The following is a 15,478-nucleotide window of genomic DNA, read 5'->3' as shown; positions in this document are numbered from 1 at the left end:
ACAAACAATAATATTCACTGTAATTAGGCTCATATCATTTTATGACTGGGCTGGAGGAAAAATGAAAGATTAATAGGCTATTAAATATGATCAGAAATTTCTTTTAAAACATGGGATAATGTACTTTTTGTACAGAACATATCTACAATTTTAGGGGTTGCTGTCTTTGTTGGCTTCAGTGGTCTCTTTCCCTGCCTTACACCCCTGTGGATCCGGGTTCGAATCCTGCTTCAGACCTGAGGCTTGCTTGTGGATTCAGTTTTTCAGTCCCTACCTGAGTTTTGGATTTTTTTTTCAGTTGGCATTTTCCCCCCACACCAGTCTGATATCTGTAAGTTCAACATTTTCTCTTCAGAAGTAATAATATAAATAATATTTGGTTTTTATATAGGACTTTATACACCATGTCTCAAAGCGCTTCCAACATTATTACCCTGATCACTGGGCCATTTCATTCCTTAAACCATCTCAGCTCCCTGGGGAGTATACAGCCTGTGCCGCCAAATATGTAGTGCACTTAGCTAAACCAACCACAAGAACCATCTCTGCCCTCACAGGTACCCATTCACCCCTGGGTGAAGAGAAACAATCATAGCAAACGACTGGGATTCGAACCCACACTCTGCTGAACAGAAACACCAGAGCTCAAGTTCGGTGCTCATCCGCTCGGCCACGACACCCCCATAAAAAAGAAGTGTCTTCTTTCAGAGAGTTTCTTGTTTGTAATTTCAGTTTATGTAATAATAATAATAATTAAGGGTGTGATCCTTGGCTACCACTAGACCACCGAGCTAGCCTGATGGCTAGAGGCAGTTCAAATCCTGCTCTAACAATGCAAAGGTTGTGTGTTCGAGTCCCACCCGAGTGATTTGCCTGTGGATTTTGTTCACAGAACTTGGGAAAGTACTGAGTATACACTGCTTAATGCACATTGGTGTAAAAGGGTAAACAAAAGTTATAAGAATAAGGAAATGGATAATGAATAGATAGGGGAAGTTTTCAACCACAGGGACAAATAACCAAACATAATCTCAGTCAGCCATTAACAAAGTAAGAATAATAGGGGGAAAACCCCATAAACGATAAACAGTACAACTCGAACAGAAATTACAAGAGTATTTCTTCATAGAAGTTAAAAACTGTCTGCACAGTTACGGAGTAGAGTGGAATGGAATTTACAGTGGTTATTTTAAAAGCATCCATCAAAATAAATCTGATTTATAAACATTTAAAAAAAAAACCTCAGAAATCCTCTTTTAACCCCTCTTCTTCTTAATTTTCTTTCCGCCAAAACGTGACAAAATTTGCTAAGAATTTCTGAAGTTGGTTGTGTAGTGAGTTTACACCAGCGATTGGAAACCTATTCACTTGACCAAAACACCAATAATGCACTTTCCCCCTAATGGGTGTACACAAATGCAATAGCTCATATGAAACCGCATATCGATGAGAAACAAATTGTTACAGCTTCAGCGAAGAAAATTCTTACTGTTATTAAATTTTATTTTATAATTTCAAAAATGTATTTGATCACAAGCATAGGCTGCCGCTGAGTGCAGTCATGATTTTCTTTTTACATGTTACTACTAACGGGAGGAAGAAAAAAAATCCAGGGGAAGATTGAAAAGCCTAAATCAAAAAAATTGCAACAATAACAATATCTTAAAAGCTACCGTTGTGCCAAAACAAGTTAAATTTTTCCGAGGGAGAAGCTTCTCTTTTTTGGTGCTATTGTCTGACGATGCCGCTTCTATTGTCTGCTCAGAATACCTCTAAGTGCCATGCCCATTCCGACCAATCAAAGGCCAATCTACTCATTTTGTCAGAAGCAATTTAATTAGTAACATTCAGAAAAGCTGCAAAGAAAATAACCGTAAGAGGTATGGCCCTAGGCTATTTAATTTCATGCTGTAATTCTGCATTTACTTCAAGCATCTTCAGGATAAGCCCCACTCAACTAATTCAATTGAAGTCATTTCCTATCGTCACCTTCATGCTTTGGCCTTGTGCGATATATTTACTTCTCACTGTTGAGGAAAAAATCTTTATTTGATTTCCGAAGTCTTTCTGCGACCCGAAAAAGTTGCATTCAGAAAATACTTTTTTTTATAGATAATAATTTTTGTAAAAAAAGGAGTCTCTTCTAAAGTGCTGTCTATTGCTATTTCAGGGGTTTCACATGTATTGCTATTTCAGGGGTTGCAAGTCAGTCTAAAAGAAGAAAAGGGTAGTAGAATAAAAGAGCACAGATAAAATCCAAGAAGGTCAGAAAATTTCCCTACTCTCTTGATGTAAAAGAGTGAAAATTTCACTCTCTTGTCCGAGTGGTGTCATTTTTGCTCTTTTGAGAGTGAAAGTCAATCTGTTTCATTCTATTTGGGTGAAATTGGAACCATTTTCACTCTTAATCGAGTTGAAAGTACCCCTCTTTCACTCTATAAAGAGTTGTCTGCCATATGGCTCTTTGCAAGAGCGGTATGGCGGACAAAACAAGTGGTTTTTCACTCTTTTACATTAAGAGAGTACCCCCATTATTCCCACCCCCCCTTTTTTGAAAGTCTCTCTCATTTCATTTACATAAAGGGACCAAACCTGTGGCCATCGCTTTTCAATACATTAACGGAAAACAAAATGATCTTGAAACAGACAGCGGTGCAAAAAAAAAAAAAAATTTGAGTACAAAGTTTTAAACAATAAACATAAAATCCTTTGAATGTGGTAAGGTTGCCCTTTAAATTATTTCATAATTGCTCATTTAGATGTCACCTCTACATTATATGACACTCATTTTTACCAAGCCACATTTTGACCACAAATTACTGCTATAGTGACGGCAGAACCACATGTGACCTAATTTGTAAAAAGCAATCGTAATCATAACAAAAGGCATGTGGAAATTGACAATAAAACTCACTTGTAACTCTGTCTCTGACTTATTTCTTCCTTCAAAAGTGTAATTTTTTCCCCCTTTCTGATTTAACGTAAAAACATGAGAAGAGAGTCAAACATAGCGAACCATATGCCATTCCTAAGAAAACAGCTCATCATCATAAATTGATAGAGATATAAGATTGGGTATGATAAAAAAAAACGGACTTGATATTTCATTTGCTCTGAGATCGATTATACTGGGATGATTTGGGAGTTTTCATCCATCCCAGGAATATATTGACCAACAAGAACATCAGAAAAGCACATGCGGGCACAAACTCTACATTAAAATAAGTGATTATGTTACTACAGTTTACAAAGGTTGCCGAATCTCCCACTTTGGTATGAGACCAAAGACTCTCTGGTAAAGCATTCCACACTACAAACAAACTAAATAGCCGGGGTGATTGGCAAACATCCATTTGGACGACAACCCTTTGGAAGACAGACCCCAAGAGTTAAAAAAGTATTTAACTATACATGGGCGATTAAGTACACAATAATCATTGAATTACATAAAATTTAGTACATCACAATACTGATAGTTATGCCTCTTGCCTCTAATGTGTAAAGTTCTTCCCCCAAATAATGTTAGTTTAACAATTGAAAGGTAGCCAAAATAAGTTCTCATCAATCAGATCATTTATTTCCAAACATTTAAACGAGATTGGAACCAACTATCCTTATGGAAAAGTAATATTTAGATATAAAATAGAAGGATTGCTTCTCTCCACCCAGGGGTAAAATGGGTACCTGTGAGGGCAGAGATGGTTCTTGTGATTGATTTAGCGCATATTAATGTTGCACAGGCTGCATACTCCCCACCAGGGAGCTGAGTTGGTTTAAGGAGTGATTTAAGGCCCAGTGACCAGGGATAATAATGTGAAGCGCTTTGGGACTCCCTTCGGGCATGAAAAGCGCTATATAAAAACGGGTTGTTATTATTATGTTCTATTTGATAGGGCCTTAATTTTTAAACTGTTTAGTTAAAATTACTTACTTTTGTATTACTTTTTGTGTGTTTATCAGCCAGACAGCCAAAGATGGCATCAGTTGTAAAGGAGGAATGCGTTTCCATGGATTCTGCTCTAAAAGACAACACAGTAGACGATGCTTCCTTCTGTACGTCTCCAAATGACAAATCTGAAGGTAACTAAGATATGAATAATTGTGGCTGTGTTCGTTAACAACGGTGTTGGTTTAGACCAGGGAGGGTGGCAATTAGATTACGGCCCCTGAATCCACCAGCCAAGGTGTTTTACTACTCAGGGTCTGGTAAAACAGGAAATCTTTACTCGGCAGTCAATTTAAGAATCAAGCATAAGAACTCTTTGTCTCCCATTAATGAAAATGACAGATAATGAAGGTAACCTTAGCCATAAGGAAAAAATGAACAGAAGAGAAACAAAACGGGGATTCTACAAACCTGTGTCCTTAGAGAAAATCCTAAACTACTACCATGTTTAAAGACACTGGACACTGTTGGTAATCACTCAAAACAATTGTTAGCATGTTAGTTTACTTTGGAACGAGCAAAAAAAAGAGCTGTTGATAGTATAAAACATTGTGAGAAATGGCTCCCTCTGAAGTAACATAGTTTTTGAGAAAGAATTAATTGCTCACTCAAATTCTTAAAGACCTCAGGCCTGAAGACTTTCATTGGCATCTGTAAGCACACAAATGTGCAACAAGCAGACAAGGGTGTTTTTTCTTTTATTATTTTCTTGCAATTTTGATGACCAATTGAGTCTAACTTTTCACAGATTTGTGATTTAATGCATATGTTGGGATACACCAATTGAGAATACTGGTCTTTGATAGTTATCAAAGATGTCCAGTACCTTTAAAAACCGTATAAGATTCAGGTTTTGTGTGAGGGTGGCTGCCTGCTACCATTTTGCAGTTTCATAATAGACAGGACTCTTATCAGTATTACTGCTATCCCTTAGGACTTTAAAGGCAGTGAACACTATTGGTAATTATTCAAAATATTTATTAGCATAAAACCTTTCTTGGGGACGAGTAATAATAATAATAATAACCCGTTTTTAATGAGTAATGGGGAGAGGTTGATGGTATAAAACATTGTGAGAAACGGCTCCCTCTGAAGTGCCATAGTTTTCGAGAAAGAAGTAATTTTCCACGAATTTGATTTCGAGACATCAGGTTTAGAACTTGAGGTCTCGAAATCAACCATCTAAACGCACACAACTTTGTGTGACAAGGGTGTTTTTTCCTTTCATTATTATCTGGCAAGTTCGATGACAGATTGAGCTCAAATTTTCACAGGTTTGTTTTTTTATGCATATGTTGAGATCAGCTGGTTGAGATACACCAACTGTGATGGCTAGTCTTTGGCAATTACCAATAGTGTCCACTGTCTGTAACAAAAGAGATGTGGCTTTAAAATCATGGGGGAGAAAGAAAAGACAGCACTTGACTTTGGGGGAAAATGTTGTGGGGTTGCTGTCTGTCTGGTTTGAAAGGAGTTCGCAAAAGGACAGCCCAAGCACACCTTTTGGAATTCGTTGACAAACTGTTGGTGCTCTTTTATTTTGATGGGAAGTCAGGTTGGCGCAGTGGTGTCTTGCCACGCCTTCCACCTGGACCCGGGTTCGAATGCTACTGGGGGCACTATGTTGATTGGGTTTTTCAGTCCCTACTTGACTGCGTGCGTTTTTCCCTGGAACAATTTTCTGGGGTTTAGCTCCCACTTCTAAAAAACTGAAATCTCTTCATTGTCTTCTCACCTAGTCTAGATGCTGAAAAGGTCTTGACAAGTATTATCATAGATGTAGATGTAGATGTAGATGGAGGCGTTGCTCAAAAGAAACTAAGAGATGTCCTCAGTTTGCTTTCTTCGGAAAATGTGTCTGTGATTGTGTCTGATCTATCATTATAAAGCTGCGCTCCTTCAAGATTGCTTAATCTTGTTTTGCTAGGTGTTTGACTCAAGATGTAGCAGATGCACTTAACACCTTAGTCCGTGAAATACTCAGAGTTGTGTTGTGTCTCTGGAAGTGCAAAGTTGATTCACTCTCGGAGGGAATTCCACAAATGCCATTTTTCCACAAATGAAAGATGTAGATGTTTTGCTAGGTGTTTGACTCAAGATGTAGCAGATGCACTTAACACCTTAGTCCGTGAAATACTCAGAGTTGTGTTGTGTCTCTGGAAGTGCAAAGTTGATTCACTCTCGGAGGGAATTCCACAAATGCCATTTTTCCACAAATGAAAGAAACGGAACCTTTTATTTTCTTCTGAAATGAGGAGATTTTATTACACCCAGCACTCTTCAAGTGGCACTAACTTCTTTACTGAAAATTGTTTTGTGATTGCCCTATATCTTAAAGGGACTTGATTAATCTATCTAAAACATTTTCAAATGAAGCACTTGCCTAAATAGATGCGCATGCTTTGGTTTGTAGTTTGGCTTCATCACACGTAGTAGTTTGATGGATTTATATTGTGCTCTTGTCCAGAAAACCTATCAAGGCGCCTACACAAAAAGCAAGCAGGAAAACAGGGAACAGAAGTATGGATTAGTATAGAAGTATGAAGAATCTAAATAGATAACATATATTGATAACATATATTGTTTTCAGTATCCTACTTCAGAAAAATAATCCCCCCCCCCTAAAAAGTAAGAAATACCTGTCAAATGTATAATAGTATATAAATTGAACACTTGATTAAGCATACTGCTAATTTCATTTGCAGCAATTGAAATGCACACATACTTCCTGGAAAATAAACATGAATCGTAACTTTGTGTTGGTTTCATGTGATTTTATTGAAATTGTGATAGAATTTGGGTTCAGTGAGTGCTTTTCACAGATTTCTTAAAGACACTGAAACTATTGGTAATTGTTAAAGACCAGTATCCACACCTTGTGTGACCAAACTTACACATGAAATAACTATATTAATAATAATAATAATAATAATAATAATAATAATAATAATAATAATAGTAATAGTAATAGTAATAGTAATAGTAATAGTAATAGTAATAGTAATAGTAATAGTAATAGTAATAGTAATAGTAATAGTAATAGTAATAGTAATAGTAATAGTAATAGTAATAGTAATAGTAATAGTAATAGTAATAGTAATAGTAATAGTAATAGTAATAGTAATAGTAATAGTAATAGTAATAGTAATAGTAATAGTAATAGTAATAGTAATAGTAATAGTAATAGTAATAGTAATAGTAATAGTAATAGTAATAGTAATAGTAATAGTAATAGTAATAGTAATAGTAATAGTAATAGTAATAGTAATAGTAATAGTAATAGTAATAGTAATAGTAATAGTAATAGTAATAGTAATAGTAATAGTAATAGTAATAGTAATAGTAATAGTAATAGTAATAGTAATAGTAATAGTAATAGTAATAGTAATAGTAATAGTAATAGTAATAGTAATAGTAATAGTAATAGTAATAGTAATAGTAATAGTAATAGTAATAGTAATAGTAATAGTAATAGTAATAGTAATAGTAATAGTAATAGTAATAGTAATAGTAATAGTAATAGTAATAGTAATAGTAATAGTAATAGTAATAGTAATAGTAATAGTAATAGTAATAGTAATAGTAATAGTAATAGTAATAGTAATAGTAATAGTAATAGTAATAGTAATAGTAATAGTAATAGTAATAGTAATAGTAATAGTAATAGTAATAGTAATAGTAATAGTAATAGTAATAGTAATAGTAATAGTAATAGTAATAGTAATAGTAATAGTAATAGTAATAGTAATAGTAATAGTAATAGTAATAGTAATAGTAATAGTAATAGTAATAGTAATAGTAATAGTAATAGTAATAGTAATAGTAATAGTAATAGTAATAGTAATAGTAATAGTAATAGTAATAGTAATAGTAATAGTAATAGTAATAGTAATAGTAATAGTAATAGTAATAGTAATAGTAATAGTAATAGTAATAGTAATAGTAATAGTAATAGTAATAGTAATAGTAATAGTAATAGTAATAGTAATAGTAATAGTAATAGTAATAGTAATAGTAATAGTAATAGTAATAGTAATAGTAATAGTAATAGTAATAGTAATAGTAATAGTAATAGTAATAGTAATAGTAATAGTAATAGTAATAGTAATAGTAATAGTAATAGTAATAGTAATAGTAATAGTAATAGTAATAGTAATAGTAATAGTAATAGTAATAGTAATAGTAATAGTAATAGTAATAGTAATAGTAATAGTAATAGTAATAGTAATAGTAATAGTAATAGTAATAGTAATAGTAATAGTAATAGTAATAGTAATAGTAATAGTAATAGTAATAGTAACAATGAAATAATGAAATTACAAACCTGTGAAAGTTTAAGCTCAATCTGTCATCAGAATCATATGAGAAAACAGTGAAAACCCACTTTATATATTTATTATACTCTTTTCAAACTCTTGATTTTTGACTACCAGAATCAAAACTAGATATTTTACTAATTTCTGAAAAATCTAAAGCATTTCAGGCAAAAATATTTCAAGGGGAAGTGTTCGACCATGATGATCAATCTATGTTATTTATGTGAATAAATCTGTGAACATTTACATTTTCAATCTTACCACTGTGCACATCCTTTTAAGCATTATAAAAAAATCTGCAGTACAAAGTACTAGATTTGTTTGTTAAATGTAAACGATAGACCAGCTATCAGAATAAACACCATCATAAAGTCAACAATTACCTTCCAATTTGTGTTGACTGAAGGCCAAGAGGGTTCTCCAAATTACCAAACTTTAGATATAATCTTGCAATTTTTTGTTCTTTTTTTAATCGTTGACCCCTAACCATTAACTTGGTAACCGGTAAGTTTTACGTCACTGGTATGAAAAGTAAACACTGAGCAACTGCCAAAAATATATTTTTTATAAGAATAAAAAGGAAGCTTACATGTTCGCTGTTGATATGAAACTTTTGTAAATTAATCAGATAATACAAGTGACATCCATCAAGGTTTTGAGGGGAGGGGTGGAGGTGGAGGGCAACTGGCTGCAGCTATTTAGCTTAAAAGTTTGTTTCAGGTGATCACTACAGAGCAGTGATTGTTTTTTTCTGGCCCCTCCAGTTTGCCCCCAAGATACATGCTCCACATGCTGAGTACTTGTTCAACTGTCACCAGGGTCACGTTGCCACCTACTCCTTGGGCTGAAACACGGTTACCCCCTTCACATTCTGTAAGGATGTGGGCATGGGTTTCAACCACTGGTTGAGCAGAATGCATTACCTTCCTTTCATTTTTGTTATGAAGCAATTATTGTTAGGCGTCTTGTTTGTCATGACCGGGATTCCAACCCACACTCTGCTGCTGACAATACCAGAGCACTTGGCTGTCATTGCCACTGCCAGGGAGTCATTGCCATCTACACTAAAAAAAGTGTATTAATAAGAACATTTGGTGGAGTACTCTTTTCTGATCAGCTAAATGGCACTTTTGTTCTGTAAACTAAATTGTTCTCACATATTAAAAAATCATTGCTTCTGATGAGATTTCTAGCTGGTATTGTTGAAAATTACTGGTAGTAAGATGATGCCCTGCAGGAAGTAACGACAATTCTTACGCTAGCTGTGTAAAGCGAAAGAACACCTAAATGTGGAGTTTGCTCGCATGTAAGCAAACATTCCCTTCTTACCTGTGAAATATGCTTGAGGTAAGCGCGGAATTCCCTGCTTCTGTAAGCGCTTACGGAAAGCAGAGTCATGAAATTGGGCCTTGGTCTTGGAAAACTACCAATTCTGACCAATGTGCTTTTTAACACGCGGTACACTTCTCAGTGACTGTTTGCATTTTGCCTACTATGTTTTCTTGAATCTGAGCTCGCTTTTGCCCCGTGGCTCCACATCTTCATTGTGATACCTGCAACCACTGATCATTGTTCACCTTGAGACGCGACAGCATTTCTGATTTCCTGTGCCACAGATCCTTAATAAGAAAAACTGCCTCCTAATATCGCTTAATTAGCTACCTTTAATGATAGACGCCCATTGGGCAGGGCTGCATGGCAGTTATGAGATATTATTGACAATGAGACCATTAACAAAAATGATAAAGAAATATAATAAGAACAAATTTCCTTGAAAAACAATATACACAAATTCAGACTGAATATTGTATTTTATGACAAATGTATGAGTATGAACGAAGCTTTGTGGTATGTACATATGAGACTTTAATTAAGGAAACTAATTGATTTACTATATCATGGGTCTAGTTCTGTGATTCATCACAGGGTAATACCAACAGGGAAACGGGTTCTTATACACCCCCCCCCCCCCTTCACAGCATGGAGGGGCTTAAACTCCAAATGAGTTTGGCTTTTTTCGAAATTCCTTTTTCGCGTCAACAGTGAAGGGCTTTAAGTTAGACGTAGGACAAAAATATATAAAACAAACATCAAATTGTCAGCTGGTTACCAATTGACCGTTGCAAGAGTCAGATCAATCAACGGTTAAGTGTAGATGATAGAAAAAACTAGTCTAAAGGCAGTGGACACTATTGGTAATTACTGAGAATAAATATCAGCATAAAACCTCACTTGGTGAAGAGTAATGTGGAGAGGTTGATAGTATAAAACATTGTGAGAAACAGCTCCCTCTGAAGTGACGTAGTTTTCAAGAAAGAAGTAATTTTCCACGAATTTGATTTTGAGACCTCAAGTTTAAAATTGAGGTCTCAAAATCAAGCATCTGAAAGCACACAACTCTGTGTGACAAGGGTGTTTTTTTCTATCATAGTTATCTCGCAACTCCGACGACCAAACGAGCTCAAATTTTCACAGGTTTGTTATTTTATGCATATGTTGAGATACACCAAGTAAGAAGACTGGTCTTCGACAATTACCAATAGTGTCAATTGTCGAGATAGATAGGTCATGTGTAGATGATAGAAAAAACTAGTTTAAAGGTACTGATGAACACTAATGGTTTGTCAAAGACCAGTCTTCTCACTTGGTGTATCTCAACATATGCATCAAAAAACAAACCTGTGAAAATTTGAGCTCAATTGTCGATAGTTGCGCGATAATAATGGAAGAAAAAACACCCTTGACACACTTAGTTGTGTGCTTTCAGATGCTTGATTTCGAGACCTCAAGTTCTAAATCTGAGGTCTTGAAATCAAATTGGTGGAAAATTACTTCTTTCTCGAAACCTACATTACTTCAGAGGGAGCCGTTTCACTCAATGTTTTATAATATCAACAGCTCTCCATTGCTTGTTACCCAGTAAGTTTTTATGGTAAAAAATGTCCAATGCTTTTAAGTTATGCAATAAAAAGCCAAATGAAAAAATGTCATAATAAAAACTATTCAGGAGTTGAAAACAAATAAGATGAATGGTAAGGTGTGATTCATCATTTATTTCTTAAATAAAAATTGTATTCATTTCAATCCTAATTTTCAATGTTCAAACCAAACAGCAGCTGACTCTTTCACATGACACAAAGTCACATTTTGAGGGGAACAGCCCAGTCGTGCAGGAACAGTGTTGGAGTTCATAACTCCATGTACAGGGACAACAAAACTGTGATCCTGACAAAAGTTTCCCTTTCATATCCAAACCATGTTTAAACTATTGTTTATGTGACTGTCTATAAGACAGTTTATGTATGATACAATTCTGCTTCTTTTAGAAACAAAAATGTTACTTCAAAAATTTCTTTCAAAAGTTACTTTTGCTAATTTATGTTATATTAATTACAAGTAAGGCAATTTTGGTTCTAGTTAAAGATCAGCATACTCACTTGGTGTATCCCAACATATGCATGAAATAACAAATCTGTGGAAATTTTGGCTCAATTAGTCATCAAAATTTCATGAACCCTTGGTACATAGGATTGTATGCTTTCAGACGCCTGAGAAAGGCTTCATTCTCAGATGTAAATTTTTGAGTGAAAAGTTACCTCTTTCTCTTAAACTACATTTCCTTGAAGGGTGTCGTTTCTAAGATTGTTTTATATTATCAGCATCTCTCAAGTCCTCTTTACCAATTAAAGACACTGGACACCTATGGAAACTGTCATAGACCAGTCTTCTCACTTGGTGTATCTCAACACATTCACAAAGTAACAAACTTGTGAAATTTGAACTAAATCGGTCGTTGAAGTAGCGAGATACAAAATTGTGTGCTTTCAAATGCTTGAAATCGATACCTCAAATTATAATTCTGAGGTCTGGAAATCAAATTCAAATATTCTAGTGAGAAATAATTTTTTTCTCTCAAAAACGACATTACTTCAGAGTGAGCCGATTCTCACAATGTTTTATACAATCAACAGCTCTCCATTTTTCTGCTAACAATTGTTTTTAGCAATTACCAATAGTATCCAGTGCCTTTAAGTTTTATTATATTCATTAACTTTGGAGTAATTACCTTATGTTCACCATCCCTTTAAGATTTTTTTTTTTGCCACTGTTTTCACTGCCTTTTCACTTGTTTCAGTTGTCAACTCTTTTTGTTTGTCGTCTTTTGGCAAGCGGAATATTGTTTGATTACTAAATAAAATACAATCTCCTTGTATCAATTTAATTCCTATGTTCCTCTTTGATTCGTCAAAGTCTCCTCATTTAATTCTCATTAGGAACTCATTTAACAATCATGTTCATCCTTTGTTCCAAACAAGCAAACCTGCAATGTTTACCTAGCGGGAACAAAAAACAGGAATAAACCAACAATTACAGTAATTTGCATTGTATTGTGTACCAGTCATCGGACCCACGTTCGATCAGAACTCCCAAATTGCAGATAAATCATTTCTTAATTTGGTTGCAATGTACGACCAAACGCTGGCAGTTCCTTTCCCCCCGATATGAATCCTCACCGCTACCAGTGATTTGTCTGATTCCTCTTCTGTTTTCAAACGATGCAGACAACGCCAACTCTTTTCCGAAACACAGCGGCGTACATTGATTTGTTATTGTTGGCGGTATGGAGGACATTTTCTTTGTTGGTAGTCCGCTGTCCCCGGTGCCTGTTTGTCTTCCATTGATCCACCCCTGTGCTTCTTCACGCTTGGGAGCCCAAACACGTTTGTTGACGGATAATTACTAATTTTCCAACCAGTGAACAAGGTTAATGGGCTAGCGTAAATAACCTCAGAACCGGTTAATTGTGAGCCTTTCCCTGGTTAACCAGCTTGGTTGGAATTTGTGTGGCTCTTTCTTCTAAAAGATGTTCAATCTTGAGGAACAGAACGTTGTTAGAACAAGGCAACTCATGTAATATACCAACCTTTTTATACACCAAAAAAAGTGTATTATAATTGACTTGAAAGAACAAAGGCAGGTGTATTTTTAACAATATAAAATACTTCAACCATTTAGATGAAACTGATACTTTGCAGGGCTCAAATTCGGGAGAAAAATTTACGAGACGACGGGGCTTGAGCTCAAAATGATTACTTGACTAACCTTTCTTGTACAAGACAGAATTGAAAAGAGAAAAAACTTCATGGTTCCTGACAACATGCATTTAAACATTTTAATATGAACAATAATTGCAATAACACTGGTTAAATAAAATTTGTCTCTTTGGGTTTAAAGACAATGGACACAATTGGTTATTGTCAAAGACCAGTCTTCTCACTTGGTGTATCTCAACATATGCATAAAATAACAAACCTGTGAGATAACTATGAAAGTAAAAACACCCTTGTCACACGAAGGTGTGTGCTTTCAGATGCTTGATTTAGAGACCTCAAATTCTAAACCTGAGGTCTCAAAATCAAATTCGTGGAAAATTACTTCTTTCTCAAAAACTACTTCACATCAGAGGGAGCCGTTTCTCACAATGTTTTATACTATCAACCTCTCCCCATTACCCGTTACCAAGTAAGGTTTTATGATAATAATTATTTTGAGTAATTACCAATAGTGCCTTTAAGTAGGCCATACTCAATAGAATTGAAAGGCATTTTTCAGACTCAAAGGGGACATTGCACATTTAATTTGTTTCTGTTCAGGATATTGCACAGTAAGGTACAATGATAGACTGAGGGCATTGACACGAGACCACAGGACCTGTCCAGTCATAAGTTTACTAGACCTGACACTAAAACCACTGGCCATAGGGCCTGCAGACCAGTGTACAATTTGAGCCCTATACTCTGTTCTTTAATTGCACATGGAAGCACATCATTGTGATCCCAGATTTTTGTATTTATTGACAGAATAGAGAGACCTGCCAACATAGGGCTAGGTAGCTCAGTTGGTGGAGCGTCTGCACATTAATCAGGAGGTCCTTGGTTCACAATCCGCCCTAGTGAATTTGTCTTTGTTCAACCCCAAGTTATTTGTATTGGAGAGAGACATTTTTAGAGCTATCTGATCACTTATAAGAACAATCTTTGGCGCCTCATTCCATATTGCATCTTCGTAATAATTTTTGTAATAATACAAGGGCCTAATAACATGGAGCTGCTTAAACACACACAAAAATCTGAGCACAACAAAAATTTGCTTACCAGAATGAGGTTACCTGCCAAAATAGCATGCCACTTGTACAATTTGTGACTGGTAGCCTGCTTACTTTTGCTGAGCAGACAAATGTTAAGCATTTTTTCTGCTTAAGCAGTAGCTTTATTAAGTTGGGCTTCGAGTGCCCTCAAATTTGACTGCCGCTTGAAAAAAGAAGACGATGAAGAAATATTCAGTTTTAGATAAATTTGTATCGAAAGAAAGCCCCTGAGTAGGAAAAAAACAACAACATGCGAGGTAGGGCCTGAAAGCCCAATCCACATGAGGCTCTAGTGCAGGATTCGAACCAGCACCCACAGAGGGGAAAGCCCGGGAAGGTAAACCACCAAGCCAGCCAGATTGCCCTAGCTCACAATGTCAAGGTTCGCACAATCAGTGATGCATTCATAATCAAAAATTAATTTCAAAAGGAAAAACAGCCGGTGACCCATTTACAAATTAGAACTGTTTGCATGGAAAAGAGATGCATCAGAGGCTACCAGCTACATCCCACTGCTTGGTTCATCCTGCCCGACTGCAGTTTTTCATCTGATTTTTAAAAGGCAAAAAATAGAAAGAAATTCATATAAAACTGACACTTTATCTTGACCATATCAGACAGTGGGTAGGGTAGGTACCCTATCCACTGCCTGATGTAACTCCCACAGAGAACTCTCCTTGATCTAGTATTGACCTGACTCAAAGCACATTGAAAGCCCCCCCCCCCCCTCACTTTCCACAAAATTGTTTTAAAGGCAAAAATGTGTGCCATTAAAGACCACAAGTTTGGCAGATTGCTTTGTTCACATACAGTTTTCTTTTAGGTTTATGTTTTTTTAAATTTTTATCAATTCCAATTTGTGTGTAAGTCTATAGGTTTATTTATGATGTCTTAGCCCACCTCCCACTGAAGCTAATCTATATCTATGTGTATTTCAAGGAGAAAAATACCTGAAAAACATAAAAAAAATTTGTAAGGACAATTATTTAAAGTTTATTTTAAGGATTTTCCGTTGATGAAATACTCTCATTTTAATCTGTATGATTTAGACACTGTCTTGGCCTTGCT

At 35.3% G+C, this 15,478-nt stretch overlaps 1 protein-coding gene across 4 annotated transcripts in view; it reads left to right on the top strand.

The window, feature by feature from the left end:
• Positions 1-15,478, top strand: part of LOC139934046 (uncharacterized) — a 60,737-nt gene that overhangs the window by 24,591 nt on the left and 20,668 nt on the right. For 3 of the 4 annotated variants that reach the window (XM_071928355.1, XM_071928330.1, XM_071928347.1), the window contains one exon: positions 3,961-4,080. In XM_071928355.1, the coding sequence (XP_071784456.1) occupies positions 3,975-4,080 (106 nt within the window). In that variant the 5' untranslated portion in view covers positions 3,961-3,974. The remainder of the gene's footprint in view (positions 1-3,960; positions 4,081-15,478) is intronic. The other variant, XM_071928340.1, reaches the window with a different exon arrangement.

This window comes from Asterias amurensis, chromosome 1, assembly GCF_032118995.1.
Source record: "Asterias amurensis chromosome 1, ASM3211899v1".
Lineage (NCBI taxonomy): Eukaryota > Metazoa > Echinodermata > Asteroidea > Forcipulatida > Asteriidae > Asterias > Asterias amurensis.
Note: the sequence above shows the minus strand (reverse complement) of the source record. Positions and strands in the feature narration are given on the sequence as shown.